The sequence below is a fragment of the Saccoglossus kowalevskii genome, chromosome 11 (assembly GCF_978046115.1).
Source record: "Saccoglossus kowalevskii chromosome 11, keSacKowa6.1, whole genome shotgun sequence".
Classification (NCBI taxonomy): Eukaryota; Metazoa; Hemichordata; class Enteropneusta; family Harrimaniidae; genus Saccoglossus; species Saccoglossus kowalevskii.
In genome coordinates, this window is record NC_140651.1 from 17082112 (window position 1) to 17098398 (window position 16287).

The following is a 16287-nucleotide window of genomic DNA, read 5'->3' on the forward strand; positions in this document are numbered from 1 at the left end:
CTGCTATGCAATGTTATAATTGTAACTATATGCTATTGTTTTATTATGATAGATAATATATATGTGATAATTTTTGTTTCTTTGCTGCTAAAATTGTAGTTCAGTCTCTTAAATTATGCCTCTATAAATTGCAAAAAATATCAGTTAATCCTAGAATGAATAAGAGATGTTAGTTTTAAACGAAGTTTATTTGAAAATCGCATACATTAATTATAAAATATGCAAATTAGCTCATTAATATGCACATGCGCTAATTATATATATATTTTCACTATTCAAACAACAAGTTATAAAACCATGTTTCCCATTATTTAAGCATTTCCTTGGCAAAATACATTGAGTTAGTTCATGTATTTCGAAATGTCAAACATAATTTCCATTTTTATATTGCGGCAGGGGCACTCATTACAAAACAGCTATAACAAATTTGCGCAAGAGGTTTCAGCTTGCCAACATCCCATTTCATAAACAAAAAATATCCATAAACACAAAAATATAGTCAGAAAAAGTATAGCAGACGGTGTCAGGTTCTTGACTATTAGTTGGTCTTGGCTCCCTGACTATCAGTCTGATGGGATTGATATCATCAACTACTGATTTTGTACAGTTTATTGTTGCTGCACATATACTTATCGAAAACAACAAGTTATAGTATTCTCGGCAATATGACTACTACCAAATTGGTTGTTGGTGGTGATACCTATCATTTGGATCTTCTGTCAACACTTGTGCGCTTTTGCACCATGAGTCGTTTCATGCACATCATACCAGATTTAATCATGACATAATGTAAATGTGCATAACCTGTGTTTATTTCCATTGAGAGGATGTTTGAATGCACGGTAGTGCTTTCAGCATCCTCTCACCAGTTATTTACAATGTGCCTAAAGATTTAATTATGGAAAGTCCAATCATTTCCAAAGCATTATCTATTTCAACAATGTTCTTCCTGTTGAACATTCCTCTAATCAACACCTTACTCCGATCATTAATAACAATTATATAATTCTTACCACTTTTTTTATTTTCTTCCAGGTGAGATAATTCAACCATCACCTTATCTTCTATCGGTTAAACTTTTTACTTTATTCTTACTCAAATGTTTTTTTGTAAACTTGTTGCTTATTGTTGGTGTTTATTGTTGGAAAAATAAAAACAACTGTTAGAACAAAATAAGAGACAAGGTCTGCTGAAAAAAAAATAATTCCATATCAGATAGGGGGAAAATTAGGCTTTATTTCTATCTTCCTGGCCACCCAGGATATCAAATGGTCCACCCCTTACTAAAACCACTGTTTTAAAGCGGGGGTAGTAGTCACCTGCGCATGCGTCAGATGGCCATAGCGTGTCATTGTTTACAAACAAGCGTCTACCCATGAGCCTTTGTGTTTTTAGAGTGCGTTGTTATTCCCGCGTGTGCGCAGGTGAAGATCCTCCTGCTTTAACCAATAGGGTTGATTGTAAATAACGATTGAGGCCATCCACGTCTTGTAGTTTACAGTTTCTGATTGGATTGAAATTTCCATGAACAGAGATAGTTGTAACCCAATGCAGTGAACCGGGGGGGGGGGGGGGGGGGAGTCGTCACCTGAGCATGTATCAGATGGCCATAGTGTGTCATTGTTTACAAACATGCGTCCACCCATAAGCCATTGCGTTTTTAGCGTGTGTTGTTATTCCCGCGCGTGTGCAGATGACGACCCTCCCGCTTAACTAATAGGGTAAATAACGATTAGGGCTATCCACGTCTTGTAGTTTGCAGTTTCTGGTGGGTTTGAAATTTCCATGAAGAGAGCGAGTTGTAACCCAACGCAGTAGGATTTGGACGTGTTATGTTGACATGGACTGAAGTATAATGTCAAACCAGTGGAGACATAGACATCGACTCAAACACAAAATAATAATTTTGAACACGTACTCAAGTAAAGTAGAATGAGACATGTCCGAAATTTTACCCAAAGATGTATTTTGCACGAAGCCATTGCCACATATTTTGGTAAAACTGTTCACCTCCAATTGAAACATCTAGTTGCTAGTAATTTTGATTTCATGTAATTTAAAGCGGGGAAGTTGTCACTTGCACATGCGTCAGACAGACATAGCCTGTCATTGTTTACAAACAAGCCTCTACCTATGAGCCTTTGCGTTTTTAGCATGTTGTTATCGTCACTTGGGACTCAATTCCTGTGCGTGCGCAGGTGACGTCCCTCCTGCTTTAAATTTGTCAAAATATTTGACCTATCCGTATGTACATTACACTTCATTTGAGCTATTCATTATCAGTCAATTTTATCCAATTACGTTATTCGGTCAATCTCGGTTCTCATTTAATTGTTGAATTGTTGTATACGTTTATGCAACTTGCGTGCATCTGGTCAACCTCTAAAATCCTGCAAAAATGTATTCAAATTGAACCAAACGATCACGATACTAACCCATCAAACACGTACAATGCTGTACAATTTTGCTTTGGGGGGGTAAATAACAACAATAATAATAATACTAATAATAATATTTTATTAACGGCATTGCTCTGGACAGAAACAATAACCTGTCGTCACGTTTTTGCCAAGGTTACAAGAAACAACTTCAAAGTTTTTAGAAAATATACTAACTCTCTCTCTGATGGCTTGACACATTCGTCAACCAATGTACGAGTATGTGAAGAATTGGAGCCACAAGTCGATTTGTGTTGAGATAAACGTAATAGTACTTTTATGCAGATCATGAAGCCCAATCATGAGACTCCATGGTGAGAAAAATAAAACATGACATGCTCAATTAGAACATTTCTTTGAGATCTTAAGCAACTATATGTAAACAAATAAAAGGACATGTCAAATACTCCAGCTACTATACTGTTACTATACTATGAAAGCCCACTGGTGACATTTTGTAGATACTGTAGAATACTTTATTTTCGCTAAAGGGATGATTCCGTGAAAATAAAATCCATCGAATATACTTTTTTTCCTATATTTCATATTAAACTCATCAAAAATCAGTGAAAATAAATTCCAAGCAAAACGCCCAAAAAGCCTTTTCAGCGAAAATAAAGTATTCCACAGTAGTAAGTCGAGATTCAAAAAATGTCCCAAATTGGCTTTCATACTATACAGTAGTTATTGACACGCCAACCAAATATCCAGATAATCATAAAACTAGATATTTATAAATTAATAGTCACAAAAAAAACAGTGGTATAATAATAATTACAAAATATAATGAGATTACTATTATTACAATAATAATATTAACAATTATTTGTGTAACAGAATAATAATTTGTGATTGATCTTAAAGAGCGAGGGTCGTCACCTGCGCACACACGAGAGTCCCAAGCGACGATAACACATGCTGAAAACGCAAAGGATTATGGGTAGACGCTTGTTTGTAAACAATGACACACTATGGCCATCTGACGCATGCGCAGGTGACGAGTCCCACACTTTAAACTTATTTATATGTAACCGTAATAAACATTTGACCTCCACTCTACATGTACGTTGTATTTCAAATATATACGTAATATATATAATCTCAATCGCAGTCTGTGTAATCCACATATTTATATTTTGATAAGTACCCTACTGATACCATGAGTTTGCACTGAAGTATATACAACATGTTATGGTAGAACACCTGGGTTGTCACCTGCACAGGTGACGACTCCCCCGCTTAATATACTTGCAAGCGTTCCTTACTAACATCGCAAAAGCAAAAAATAAATCTGTATAACGCTGTAATGTAAGTTACCCGGTGGCATTGTCAATATACATTGAAAAGTGAAAGCCCAATTCATCACATATAACAAGAAGCACGTTGGTGGTGGTTCACGGCTCATTCATGAATGACAATTTTCATTCAAAAACAAATATATTTAATAGAACTAGTGGTATCGCCGAAGGCCAAGTTCATTTACAATGATGAGTAATTTAAAAGTTCATTAATACTCGTCATGTTCTTCTAATATTTCTTCCCTATCCACTGTATCAACACCGACCTCTTCGTAGTCCTTCTCCAAGCCTGCCAAATCTTCAAGACAAAGGACAAGTATTTGGTTGGAGAGAGTAACAAGGACGCGTGTACTCCGTACCATTTTTTTTGAAGAACAACAAACAACATTAACAAGTTTGTATTCAAAGAGAAAGGTTCAATATTCATCTCCTTCGTCCTCGCCTTCGTCTTCGACTGAGTCAACACCGACCTCTTCGTAGTCCTTCTCCAAGGCTGCCAAATCTTCACGCGCCTCTGAGAATTCACCTTCCTCCATACCTTCACCGACATACCAGTGAACGAATGCACGTTTGGCATACATCAAGTCGAATTTGTGATCGAGACGAGCCCAGGCCTCAGCGATGGCTGTGCTGTTGCTCAACATGCAGACGGCACGCTGTACTTTAGCCAAGTCACCGCCTGGAACAACGGTTGGTGGTTGGTAGTTGATGCCAATTTTGAAACCTGTTGGGCACCAGTCGACAAAGTGGATCATTCGTTTTGTCTTAATGTTTGCTATGGCAGCGTTAGTGTCTTTTGGAGTCACGTCACCTCGGAAAAGCAGACAGCATGACATGTACTTGCCGTGACGCGGATCGCATTTCACCATCTGATTTGCTGGTTCGAAACAGGCATTTGTTATTTCAGCAACGCTAAGACTTTCGTGATAAGCTTTCTCTGAAGAAATAATTGGCGCGTATGTTGTCAATGGAAAATGAATCCGTGGGTACGGTACCAAGTTTGTCTGAAATTCATTCAAATCAACGTTCAGGGCGCCATCGAACCTCAGTGAAGCAGTAGTCGACGACACAACCTGGGCAATCAACCTGTTTAGGTTTGTGTATGTCGGCCGCTCGATGTCTAAATTACGTCGACAAATTTCATACAGAGCCTCGTTATCCATAAGGAATGCACAGTCTACGTGATTCATGGATGATGACGTTGTCAACACCGAGTTGTACGGTTCGACGACAGAGGTCCCTATCAGCGGCGCGGGGTAAATGGCAAATGTCAGTTTTGACTTTTTACCATAGTCTATAGACAGACGTTCTGCGAGTAGGGAGGTGAAACCAGAACCAGTGCCACCACCGTAACTATGGAAGAGAAGGAAACCCTGTAGACCATTGCACTGGTCAGCCTGCAACATAAATAAACCAGGTAATCAATTATTTTCAATATTCAAATTAACTGATTAAAGGGTGGCGGTCGCCACGCCGCGTCCTGTTCGATATGACACATAGCGACGTACACAGTGCATGTAAACTACATTGCTAATTTACAGGAAATTAGAACATACGCTTTACAGTGACCACCACCCTTTAACTAAAGTATATCAAAAAATCTGTATTATGTCGTCTAAATATACTCATAGGTTAAGAATCGTGAAAAGGTTAAATTAGCGCAGTCAGTTTAGATGTTGTAAATACACATCCCTATCCGACACTAACATGCATAAATGGCGCAATTGTTTTTGAAAAATATATATTGTTTTACAGTCATTTTATTTTATTTTAGAAAACAAGCAGCCTGGCGGCTGAGATAGCTCCGCTGTTAGTAATGCACATTTCAATTAAAGAACAGAAGATATCATTAAATCAAAGAAAGCTTAGAAAGAACTCTGAGAGTATTGAAGACACATTAAAAACTAATTAAAAATTACTTGTACTTTAGATATTGATGGAATAGCTGGAAACTACCGTACTCGACCGCGTTAGCGCCCAGGGGCCTCAACTCAGAAAATCATGATTTTTTAGGGGTGGGCGCTTACCCAAGCACCCCCCTCGAAAAAGAGTGCAAATGAGAAAAATTTATTCATTCATCAAGTGACAGATTACAGCTTTGAGGGAAAATCAAATTACGAAATTAGTTGCGTAGTCATTGATTTTCACAATGAAGAAACAGAAAAGATCACAAAAAATATGCACATTTTATTACTATAATAATTACGTACCACCAGAATTTACGAAATTAAAAACATTTTGAGTCTGTTGGAACAAAGTCGAAGTCAAAATTGTCATTATCTCCACTGACAAAGGTGTTGGATCGTACGGATCTCGATGAAAATTGCTTTCCGCCATGATTTTACCTGCAGCAGCGACCTTTGACCCCATGGGTCAAGTTGCTTATTAACCAATCAGAATGCTGCGTTGTACTGACGCAATTCTTCGGAAATTCACGAAAACTTTCTGGTAACGCAATGCGGAAGTGAATTATCGATGTCGAAGTACGATCTGTTGGATATGATTTCAGCAAATAAACGACATGAAATATTTACCGCATTTTACTTGTATTAACAGGTCATTGTCGAAGCATAGTTTACGCACGGTTACCGTGTTCTACACATTCACATCATGTTCACAGCAGTCGATATACATGCTGTTTCATATAAAAACGATTACCAAGATTAAATTAGTTTTAAATTAGTTGCATTTTGAAGGGGTGGGCGCTTTGCCGAATGTGACCCCAAATATAAAAATTGCGCAAAAGTGTGGGGTGGGCAATGTAATTATGTAAATCAGGTAACAGATTTGAGTGTAAAACTTATAAGGGCTACGTAATGTAATATCTATGTACCAAGTTTCATTGAAATGTGATTAGAACAAAAAAACTATGAATTATTATTAGAGAACAAATTTCAACCCAAAATTAATCGGCCCGTCTATTGTTCTAGAGCATTTATGTACCAAATTTTATTCAAATGTGATGATCAGTAATTGAGATATCAGTGTTAATTAATTATTTTAATTAGGTAATTAATAAGTATAAATATTTACCAAAAACTAATTGGGTCTCTGCATAGTCCTAGGTTCATTGAAATGTGATGATGAATACTCTATAAAAGTTTCAATAAAATCTAATTAGTGGTTCTTTATATATCAGTGGAACATTCATGGAAAAAATTAACTAATTATGCGAATTAGGTAATTAATATCCACAATTATTTAGAGTCAATTATTTATTCAATGTCCTAGAGGATCTATGTAGCCTCATTGAAATATGATGATCAGTAGTCAGTGTCTTATGATATCTATGTACTACCGTAAGTTTTATTGAAATGTGATTAGTACTTGAGATATCAGTGAAAAAGCCAAACATTGATTAATCATTATGCAAATTAGGTAATTAATATTGCACAGATTTTTACCCAAAACTAATCAAATCTGCGCATTAGTTCAGAGCATCTATGTGCCAAGTTCCATCAAAATCCAATGAGTGGTTCTTTAGATATCAATCATGAAACAGCTAAAAATCAGCTAATTATCATGCAAAATAGATAATTAATATGCATGGATTTTTACCAAAACCTAATCAAATCTGTGGATTGGCCCAGAGCATCTGTGCACCAAGTTTCATCAAAAATCAATGTATGGTTCTTGAGATATCAGTGGAACAGACAGACACACACACACAGACAGACAGACAGACACACTAACTGCAAAGACTCCCCTTTTGTGCTTTGCACACAGAAGTAAAAAATGAACAATATGTATAGTATCAAAGCAATCAGACTTGCAGTTTTCAACAAGAAGTCGAAAATATCACTTTTTACCAAAAATGACAAAAATATTCACCAAAATTAGAGAACTGAAGATATCATCACAAAATGAACAAATCTGAGAAAGGTCTACATGTAGTATCTATATATGTAATATCAAAGCAATTGAACTATTGGTTTTTAACAAGAAGTCGAAAATATCATTTTTTCCAAAACTGACAAATACATTCACCAAAATTAGAGAATTAAAGATATAATGAAAAGAACAAATCTAAAAGAGGTCTACCCATGACACGGATGACGACACACAATCACTCATATGATAAGCTCAACTCGACAAAGCCAACGACGGCAGAGCTAAAAATGTCAAATGATATACATGAAATTGTAAGTAGCAGCGGTTCCCATAGATCGCATAGGAACACATCTTGTCAGTAAAAAAAAAAAAATTGTTGTGATAGTCCTTGGCATCAACAAATAACTTATAAGATCTATAAATATAAGCTCTATACCACTGAAGAAAATGTTGAGAGAGTTCCTTGCAAATGATGGTAAACAATGGAACATGCTATTTCACTCCATTTTGTACAAGATTTTCTCCGAACTGAGGTCAATAATTTTTCATTCTTGTAACATTAAATTTCACATATGTAAAAAGAATAGAAATTATTTTTTTACTTTTGCGTTGCACACTAACATAAATAGTGTCTTCAAGACGAACGTGCGACTATCATATAAATACCACTTACAAGTTTCCTGATTCTGTCCAATACCAAATCGGCAATATCTTTACCAACAGTGTAATGACCTCGGGCGAAGTTATTTGCTGCGTCCTCTTTCCCAGACACCATTTGATCTGGATGAAAGAGCTGCCGATACGTACCAGTACGGATTTCATCTACGGTGCGAAAATACAAGCAGTTATGAACAGTTAGTAGAGGTCTCATGCCACTAATCAATCAATGACAATTTAAATGCCTTACAAAAACCAATGAAATTGTTTTTAATATTTTTTTTTCTCAGGTCCTGTTTGAGGGCGTGGTTACCTGGGTCAAAGGTGAGACTAACATGTGGTCTTTTGTTTATTACTTTGCGGGTTTATTCTGTGTGTATTTGGATGTTCTAATCTTTTTTGTGTTTTTCCAGTGATTTCTCTAGGTGCAATCCAAATACAGTTGGTGTGTCTTGTTTACCCGAGTTTTGCAAGAGTTTGAGCTGGCCAACATGTTTGTTTTTTTCATGTGGTTGATTACTGGCATGTTGATTTCCCATTTTTGGGCCATGTTTTCAACTTTGTTTATTGTTTTCATATAGCAATCTCCTCATATGTTAACATTGTCGCCTATGAGTCCTTTAATATGAGCCCTATAATAACGCTGTCAAAGATGGGAAATAACAAAACTGCGAAATCCCGCGTTATGCTTTAAATCAAGTATAAAAATAGAACAGACAAAGATCATAGCATCGTATACGTAGTGATGTCATGGGATTCAACAAACGCTATATTTATTTTTAAATTTTGGCGCTTTTTGCTGAAGTATATCTCAAAGCCATAATCCCCCTGGAAGCTCAGTATTTCAATATTCAACTATAAACAAAATAAAGTTCAAATCATTCAATTGTTTGTAGTAGATTGACAGTCAGTGCTGTTCGTATATTATGCTAATTCTCACACCGACTGGAATATGTTCTCGGTTCCAATCGAAACTTTTCTACAAATATTTAATTTTTCACGTTTTATATTATTTAACATATTCATAAATCTTGTATGCTTTTTTAGTGAATTAAAAACCCAATGCTAATTATATATTTTAAGGTTTGCACTGTTTGAAGCGGCTCGACATGCTCATCAAAATTTGTTGACCCAAGTTCTGTATTAGGATGATATAAAAAACAAAAAACAGTAGCATTAACCAAATTCCCTATTTCAGCCCACTTCTTGCCAATTAAAACAGGCCGTCACAGGGGAATAAATAAAATAGGTAATTTTCCGTACAACTGCGAGATCTCGCGAGATGCATGAAAGAGCGCGTCGAACGTCTGCTGCAAAAACTCGAATTTCTTTATTTCGTAGCGCACATCGACCGGCCGATCTTCGACAGAGGAATATTGCATTCGAATATCCTCACTTAATCGAAATTGCCCATCATCAAATGTGTACAGCACATTATTGACATGGAAATGTTCCCCAAAATACTTTCGCGTTTGTCGAATCTCACGCGATGTTTGACGCCACTACGACGCTATGACCTTTGTTTGTCCTGTTTTTACGTTCGATTTCACGCATAACGCGTGATTCTCGCAGTGAACGGAAAATGGTCTATTGACAGGGTATTAACAAGTGTGACTCTAATGATGTGGACGATGAAAAACATTATTTTTTTTATTGTGAACATAACAGTTTTTCAGAACATAGGAAAAAATTCCTTTATGCACTATTTATATACCTACTCACCTGATTATCAAACCTTACCAAATGGAGAATTGTTTATCAATGTTTTCTCAAGTGTAGACAAATATGTTTGTAGTATTTTAGCTAACTTTGTTATTCAGATTTTAAAATTATTTTAGATTAATTGTGTTACTTTATGTTTCTTATATTGAACTTTACTCAAGCATTGTTTTTGTGTACGTTTCAAATAAAATGTCCTATCCTATCCTTATGCTCCAGTCAATGTCAACCCGACCCCTCCCACCTTGGACGATACTGAACAAATGTAGGGCATTAGACAGGGTTTACGGCCAAACTGTGCCTGTGGAGGTGGGGTAATAGCCATGTTTCGTGTCCAGTCATCGGTAGCTGCGCAGGCGTATACGTTCATTCAGTACTCTGCTGATAGCAAGCATGGCGGGAAGTGGTGATCGGTGGGGGAAATGTGGGGGGGGAGGTTTGGGCGAGGATTTGCCTATCCTTCTTGCCCAAGGAGGTGGGGGATTTGGCAAATTTTACAATAATAATTTTCAAATCCCCCACTAAACCCAGAGGTGGGGAGGGTAGGGGGTTGACATTGACTGGAGCATTATTTAATAATACATCATTTTGTACTCACCTATTACTGTTGGCTCAAGGTCAACAAAGATTGACCGCGGGACATATTTTCCAGCACTCGTTTCTCTGAAGAAGCAGTCCCCAATACCGTGGCCGTTGGCAACATTTTTATCGCTTGGCGTCTGTCCGTCGGGTTCTATGCCGTGTTCCAGACAATATAGCTCCCAGCATGCATTGCCGACCTGCACACCGGCCTGTCCAATATGAACTGAAATGACTTGACGCTGTGAATTCAAAACGTATCATGGTAAATATTCACTGTACAGGAATATACTAAATTTAATATCGTCATGTCATGGCCTGTATCCGAGGATGGTATACGATACTGACAGCGGGGACCATTGACAATAAATAAACAGATAAATTATAATTACTCGTTGAGTTCGCGCGAACAATAATATTTCCCTGGCGGTTGTAGCTGCACGCGGAAGACGTAAACAACACACACAATATACTCACACTCATCCTAGTTTAGCAAGTAACTTGTTGATCAAAAATAAAACAATAACTGAAATTATTGATCGTGTGCCGTGACTTCAAGGTGTCGTTGCACACAGGGGAAGTACTGAAGTATTTGCAATGATGCACACGCTTATATACTAGTACTTACTGGTTATCAATGATGTCATCGTCTCTGAGAACTTCCTCCAATGCTAGCCCCGGATTTGATATCCAGTATTTTCCAGACCGGTTATAGCTGCTGTGCATGTGACATTCTTTTAACTCGTGCGAGGAAAATACCGTGATCCAAAATACGTCACTGCAACGTGGTCGACTGAGTTATGGGATGCCATTGATGACCTTCCGAGTGCATCCTTAATTTCTATGCACATTGTAAATGAGTCGCTTTCTCTTAATTTACTGTCATCCGTTCCGCGATCTCTCCAATAAAACGATGTATTCGAGACATATCGTCATCGATATCATGTAATTTATAAGAAACCAGTAGTTGATTTGTTGACATCGATTGAACACGAAAAACACGATGTTGCGGGTTATTTCTAGTTCATACTGGAACGCGAAAAAGCTGTTTACATGGATTGAATCATCGACGGAGGGCGCACTTCAAAATGTATGAGTCATCGTTAGTTCATTCAGGTTCGCTCTATTCTACAGTATACGCCTACGAATGTTTTAGATCGCTGGTCGTATTACAACACAACTACCAACAATACTGGAGGGTTTAATGTTTACTATTGTAAGCTACCAGAGTATCCTATGGTTAGAGCGCCACCAGTGGCAGTAATCTATTATTAGTGCGGTTCGCGAATTGCGAGAGTCTCGCGTTTTGCGAGAATCGCCATTTTTACTTTTACTTGTTGTGCATTGTATTCTACGTCCAAATTACTCTACTAGATTTCCCAGCGTGATTAGTTTAGTTACATAAATCGTTAATTATTTGAGTTGTCTATTACAAGGAGACTTATTCAAGATTATTGTGAGATATTATGAGTTTATATTTCGCGTAAATTCAGTCGAGTTTACATTCATTGCGGCAGTCTTCAAACTTGTGCAGTCTTTGCTGAATAGATCTCGCTTTCGTCTGCAACTTATGTAAACAAAGTTTAAGATTCTCTGTTGTACCTTTTGTAGTTGAGAATACCATTTCAAAGTTTATTATTGTTAGTTAAGGTATATATATTTGAAAGTACAGTGAGAAATTTTCAAACATCACACGTTTTATGAAGGGCACCACGTTTGGCCATCTAATAGGTGATTTTCCGTACAATTGCGAGATCTCGCGAGATGCATGAAAGACGAGCGTCGAACGTCTGCCGCAAAAATCGAACAATTTGATTTTGAACTCGAATTTCTTTATTTCGTAGCTCACATCGACCGGCCGATCTTCGACAGAGGAATATTGCTTCCGAATACCATTACTTAATCGAAATTGCCTATCATCAAATGTGGACAGCACATTATTAAGCATGGAAATGTTCCCCAAAATACTTTCGCGTTTGTCGAATCCCACGCGATGTTTGACGCCACTACGACGCTATGACCTTTGTTTGTCCTGTTTTTACGTTCGATTTCACGCATAACGCGTGATTCTCGCAGTGAACGGAAAATGGTCTATTAAAAATTGTTGTTATGCATGGTGCACTCCTTACGAACATTTTTATACCTTTTGAATTTTTGGGATATTTCTGCATTGTATTCTTATTAGTTTTTGTTATTTCTTCTGTATTTACAGTTTGACCATTCATTCATTTGTCAATTACCATTCGTTGACCACTTATTGAACAATTCGTTGGTTCGACATTTATCAGTGAACATTCTACCATTCTGCTGTTCATCATTTTACTAGTGAACATTCAACCAATCAGTAACTACTATTCATAGTGGCATTTGTGGTATTTATTGATATTGTCAACAACAACTACTACTACTCTTTTTTCACACCCTGGACCCGCCTACTGTCATTTTAAATAGTGTCCACTTTTAATCACGAATAAATCAACTGGTGGTGTTATCACGTAGTTTTTAAACTTTGTTGTGTGTTTTATTTCTGTTTTGGGACTGGTAGGGGGGATCGTTACCCGTTGTGGTGAGAACCAGTGAGACTGGCCTGCTTGCAGGGTCCCAAAGCTTAACGTTGTACGTTATTTCGTTTTCTTTTACGTTATTTGTCCTTGTCAAACTGCTAATTAAAAATCACTACTACTAACAGCTAACTTTAATAACAACTATCAACATAACAACAACTACCTGTAAACATTAGTGGTGATTGCGTTCAGCACAATGGAAATAAATATATACAACGACTAATCTGTTAATGTTGTCATTGTATTGGCTACAACTATGTTGCAAGACGTGTTTAATGAATGAATGAAAATAAATAAATAAACAAACTATTTATATTAATGCCCTCCATCAAAGAAACTAATAACGAAATTTATCACAAAGTTGCTCTAAACAAATAAATAAATATCGGACAGTTTTATGTACTGTCAATATGCGCACACAGTATCTCCGGCCAGAGACGGAATATGAGAGGTCAACGAACTCTTCCAATTGTTGTTAACATTTATAGCAGTGTCACTAATTCAGAAGTACAAGTAACGCAATATAATGCGCCAAAACACATCTGAACTGACACTAGTTTTTATTAATATAAGAAAACCAGAATGTTCGATTTACGTAATTTGGGAAACGGATGGCGCGTCTGTCGGTGACTTCACAATCGACGACAATCAGTTATTTTACAAATGACGCAGCGCCCCCACTTGACTGGCCCAGCTGTGGTGATTTTTTAAAAAAAAAAGTGGAATAAATAGTTTTGGGAAAGGTGAGGTGAACGCGAAACCACCACACATTGGTCTTATTTACAGATAATCGGTTGCTATTATTTATTCATGATATGCAGACATCACTGAACGAATACAGAAAAGTAGTGGGGTGTGCTCGCTGCATAATGCGGTAAACATTGTGGGTCGCGTTAAAGGTCAACTTGTCGACAGTGCCAAACTGTTTTTCATCTGAACAGAACGGAACAACTCCAAATGCAATCGATTTGCCGCTTCCGCTTGGAAGGGCAACGAAAACGTCGTGGCCGTCAGTCACGGTAAAACCATCAATTATTGACTTCTGTGCAGATCGCGCTTCACTGTAACCCAGTCGAGATAAAGATACACGCAGGCTACTTCTCTCCATTGGAATAATTTGTACGGAATGTTATAAATAGTAATTATGATTGACGATCGAGAAACTTGAAGAAAAGTGAAGTCTTCAGGTACAAAGGTTAACAAGATATAGTTTAAAGGTCAAATTACTCTGATTGGATAACGTTCTTGCCTGTCATTCTGTCATTAACATAAAAACTAGTACGAAAACACACTAGTTCCTGCTTTCACCACAGAGGGCGCGGCAAAAATGTCCAGTCTGGGTGATTTCGCGGTTACAGGGGATTTCCCGTTAACACCTCCATTTCGCTATTTTTTTTTTTAATTATTTTATATTTAAAAAAAAATAATCGCCAGACTGTACCAGTCTACGCCCCATTTGTTGATTTTAACATGCATTTGGAAGGTGTTAAGAGTAGGCGTCGGATTTAAGACTTGGGGGCTAGAAGACGAGAGGAGGGAAGGGCAGGGAAGAGGAGAAGTAACTCCAAACTGCAAAAGTTGACCATTTTACATGACGTTTTCAAAAAATATCTGATGATTCATTTTTTATTATTTGTTGATACCTTATTGGCATATAATAACTAAAGCATATAATCTACATAACTCTGGACATCTCTAAAGCGACGGGACAGTACGAGATTAAGTTTTTTTTTTAAAACGTGGATATATCCAATTTTAATCCTTTTAGATTTAAATCGTCAATATTGACAAATAGATGTAAATTATTAGTGTGGAAGATTTGTCGGATTTAATACTTTTCACCACGAGATCTTTTGAAAGAAATAAAAATGTATTGAGATGAAGCGACGCGACGCAACGCTGACCGCCAGTAATTTCTTCAACTCTGTCATAACACCATTATCCTACAAGTGTTAGTCGACGATGAATTGGTGGTTATCAATTTATTGTCAGTATTTATTGTTTGGTCAGCATTACGGCTGAACATGTATAGACATGTACGTGTTTTTGTATAGGGCGTTTCCATGGTAACTATATTTATATGGCAGTCATTCAAGTCCAGAAAGGAGTCACTCGAATAAACATTATTTGAAGAAGAAAAATTGGTATTCTAAAAAATGTTTAAGATGTCTGAATGTACTAGTAAATTATATTTCTGAATCCGTTAGCGACTGCGACAGTGAAGTTTGAGTGAATGTTTAACCACGGTTACTAAAAATGAACCATGATTTATCTCGCTTTCAACTGACTTCAATGGTTAATCAAATCAATTTTAACGCGTTTGGATAAATCAGGGGCCATGATGTAAAAAAAAGCGGCATCCAGGGTGTGACGCTGTGCAAAATTGCTCATGTGTGTTTTGGTGCGAGTTCATTTACACCATGACTACGCATACGTGGCTTCCCGTGAATATGTTTAGATGACATTGCGGTATGCTCGAATTTTATATCCCATCGTAAATTATAGCTACTTACTATTCATGTACTCTACCATAATATCGTACTGTGAACCACAATAGATATATGGTCAACTGAAACAGAGAAACGTTGCAACAGAATGAAATTATATGTTATCACGATAATAAACGCATTGAATTCTGCTATAGTATGAGGTGTGATCTACAGGAACATACAAACAACGCAAATACGAACAAAATTTGGCTTTCGACCTCACGCTTAAAGCTTTGTCGTGGTGGCTGTTAAGATTGCATCGCATCGTGCGAACTCGCATAATAGGGGAGAACGCTTCGATGCTAACAACTAAGCGGTACTCGATCAAACAGAATGCCGTCGGTATGCTCTACCGCTGTAACAATATTGGCATCGCACGCACCGTTGACGGAACCGAATATGTTTGTCTTCGAAACGTCATTATTAACGTGAACTCCTCTATTGATTCCAACAGTTGAGTTTTATGCATGGGCGCACTGCGGTCGGTAATTTTACTGAATTCATGGTGCTGGGCCTTTTTTTTGTCCTTCTTTTAATCATAGCTCTTAGTGGAAGTGCAGAGTGTATTGTTGAAAACATCACTATAAATCCTATTTTTATTTGTAAAACACGAATTACGAGTACTTTTTATTGCCGGAGTGTGTAACGGCAAATATCAAATATATTGTGAACGATCGGGGTTAGTTGCACAACAACGACATAAAGTATACGT

The 16287-nt window shown here is 37.2% G+C and overlaps 1 protein-coding gene across 1 annotated transcript; it reads right to left on the reverse strand.

Annotated features, from left to right (window-relative positions):
* Window positions 1-3856: 3856 nt before the first annotated feature.
* LOC100369964 (tubulin alpha-1B chain-like) lies at window positions 3857-11127 on the reverse strand. The gene is made up of 4 exons (XM_002735541.4): window positions 11000-11127; window positions 10542-10764; window positions 8241-8389; window positions 3857-5133 (listed from the first exon to the last, which is right to left on the reverse strand). Exons 1-4 carry the CDS (start codon window positions 11003-11005, stop codon window positions 4153-4155), a joined length of 1359 nt encoding a protein of 452 aa, XP_002735587.1. The 5' UTR covers window positions 11006-11127; the 3' UTR covers window positions 3857-4152.
* Window positions 11128-16287: the final 5160 nt, after the last annotated feature.

Coding starts and splice junctions, on each gene's coding strand:
- LOC100369964 (XM_002735541.4), bottom strand. Junction 8,390..10,541: donor CCTTGAGCCAACAGTAATAG/GTGAGTACAAAA, acceptor TTCGCACCGTAG/ATGAAATCCGTACTGGTACG. Junction 5,134..8,240: donor TGGACAGAATCAGGAAACTT/GTAAGTGGTATT, acceptor TTTATGTTGCAG/GCTGACCAGTGCAATGGTCT.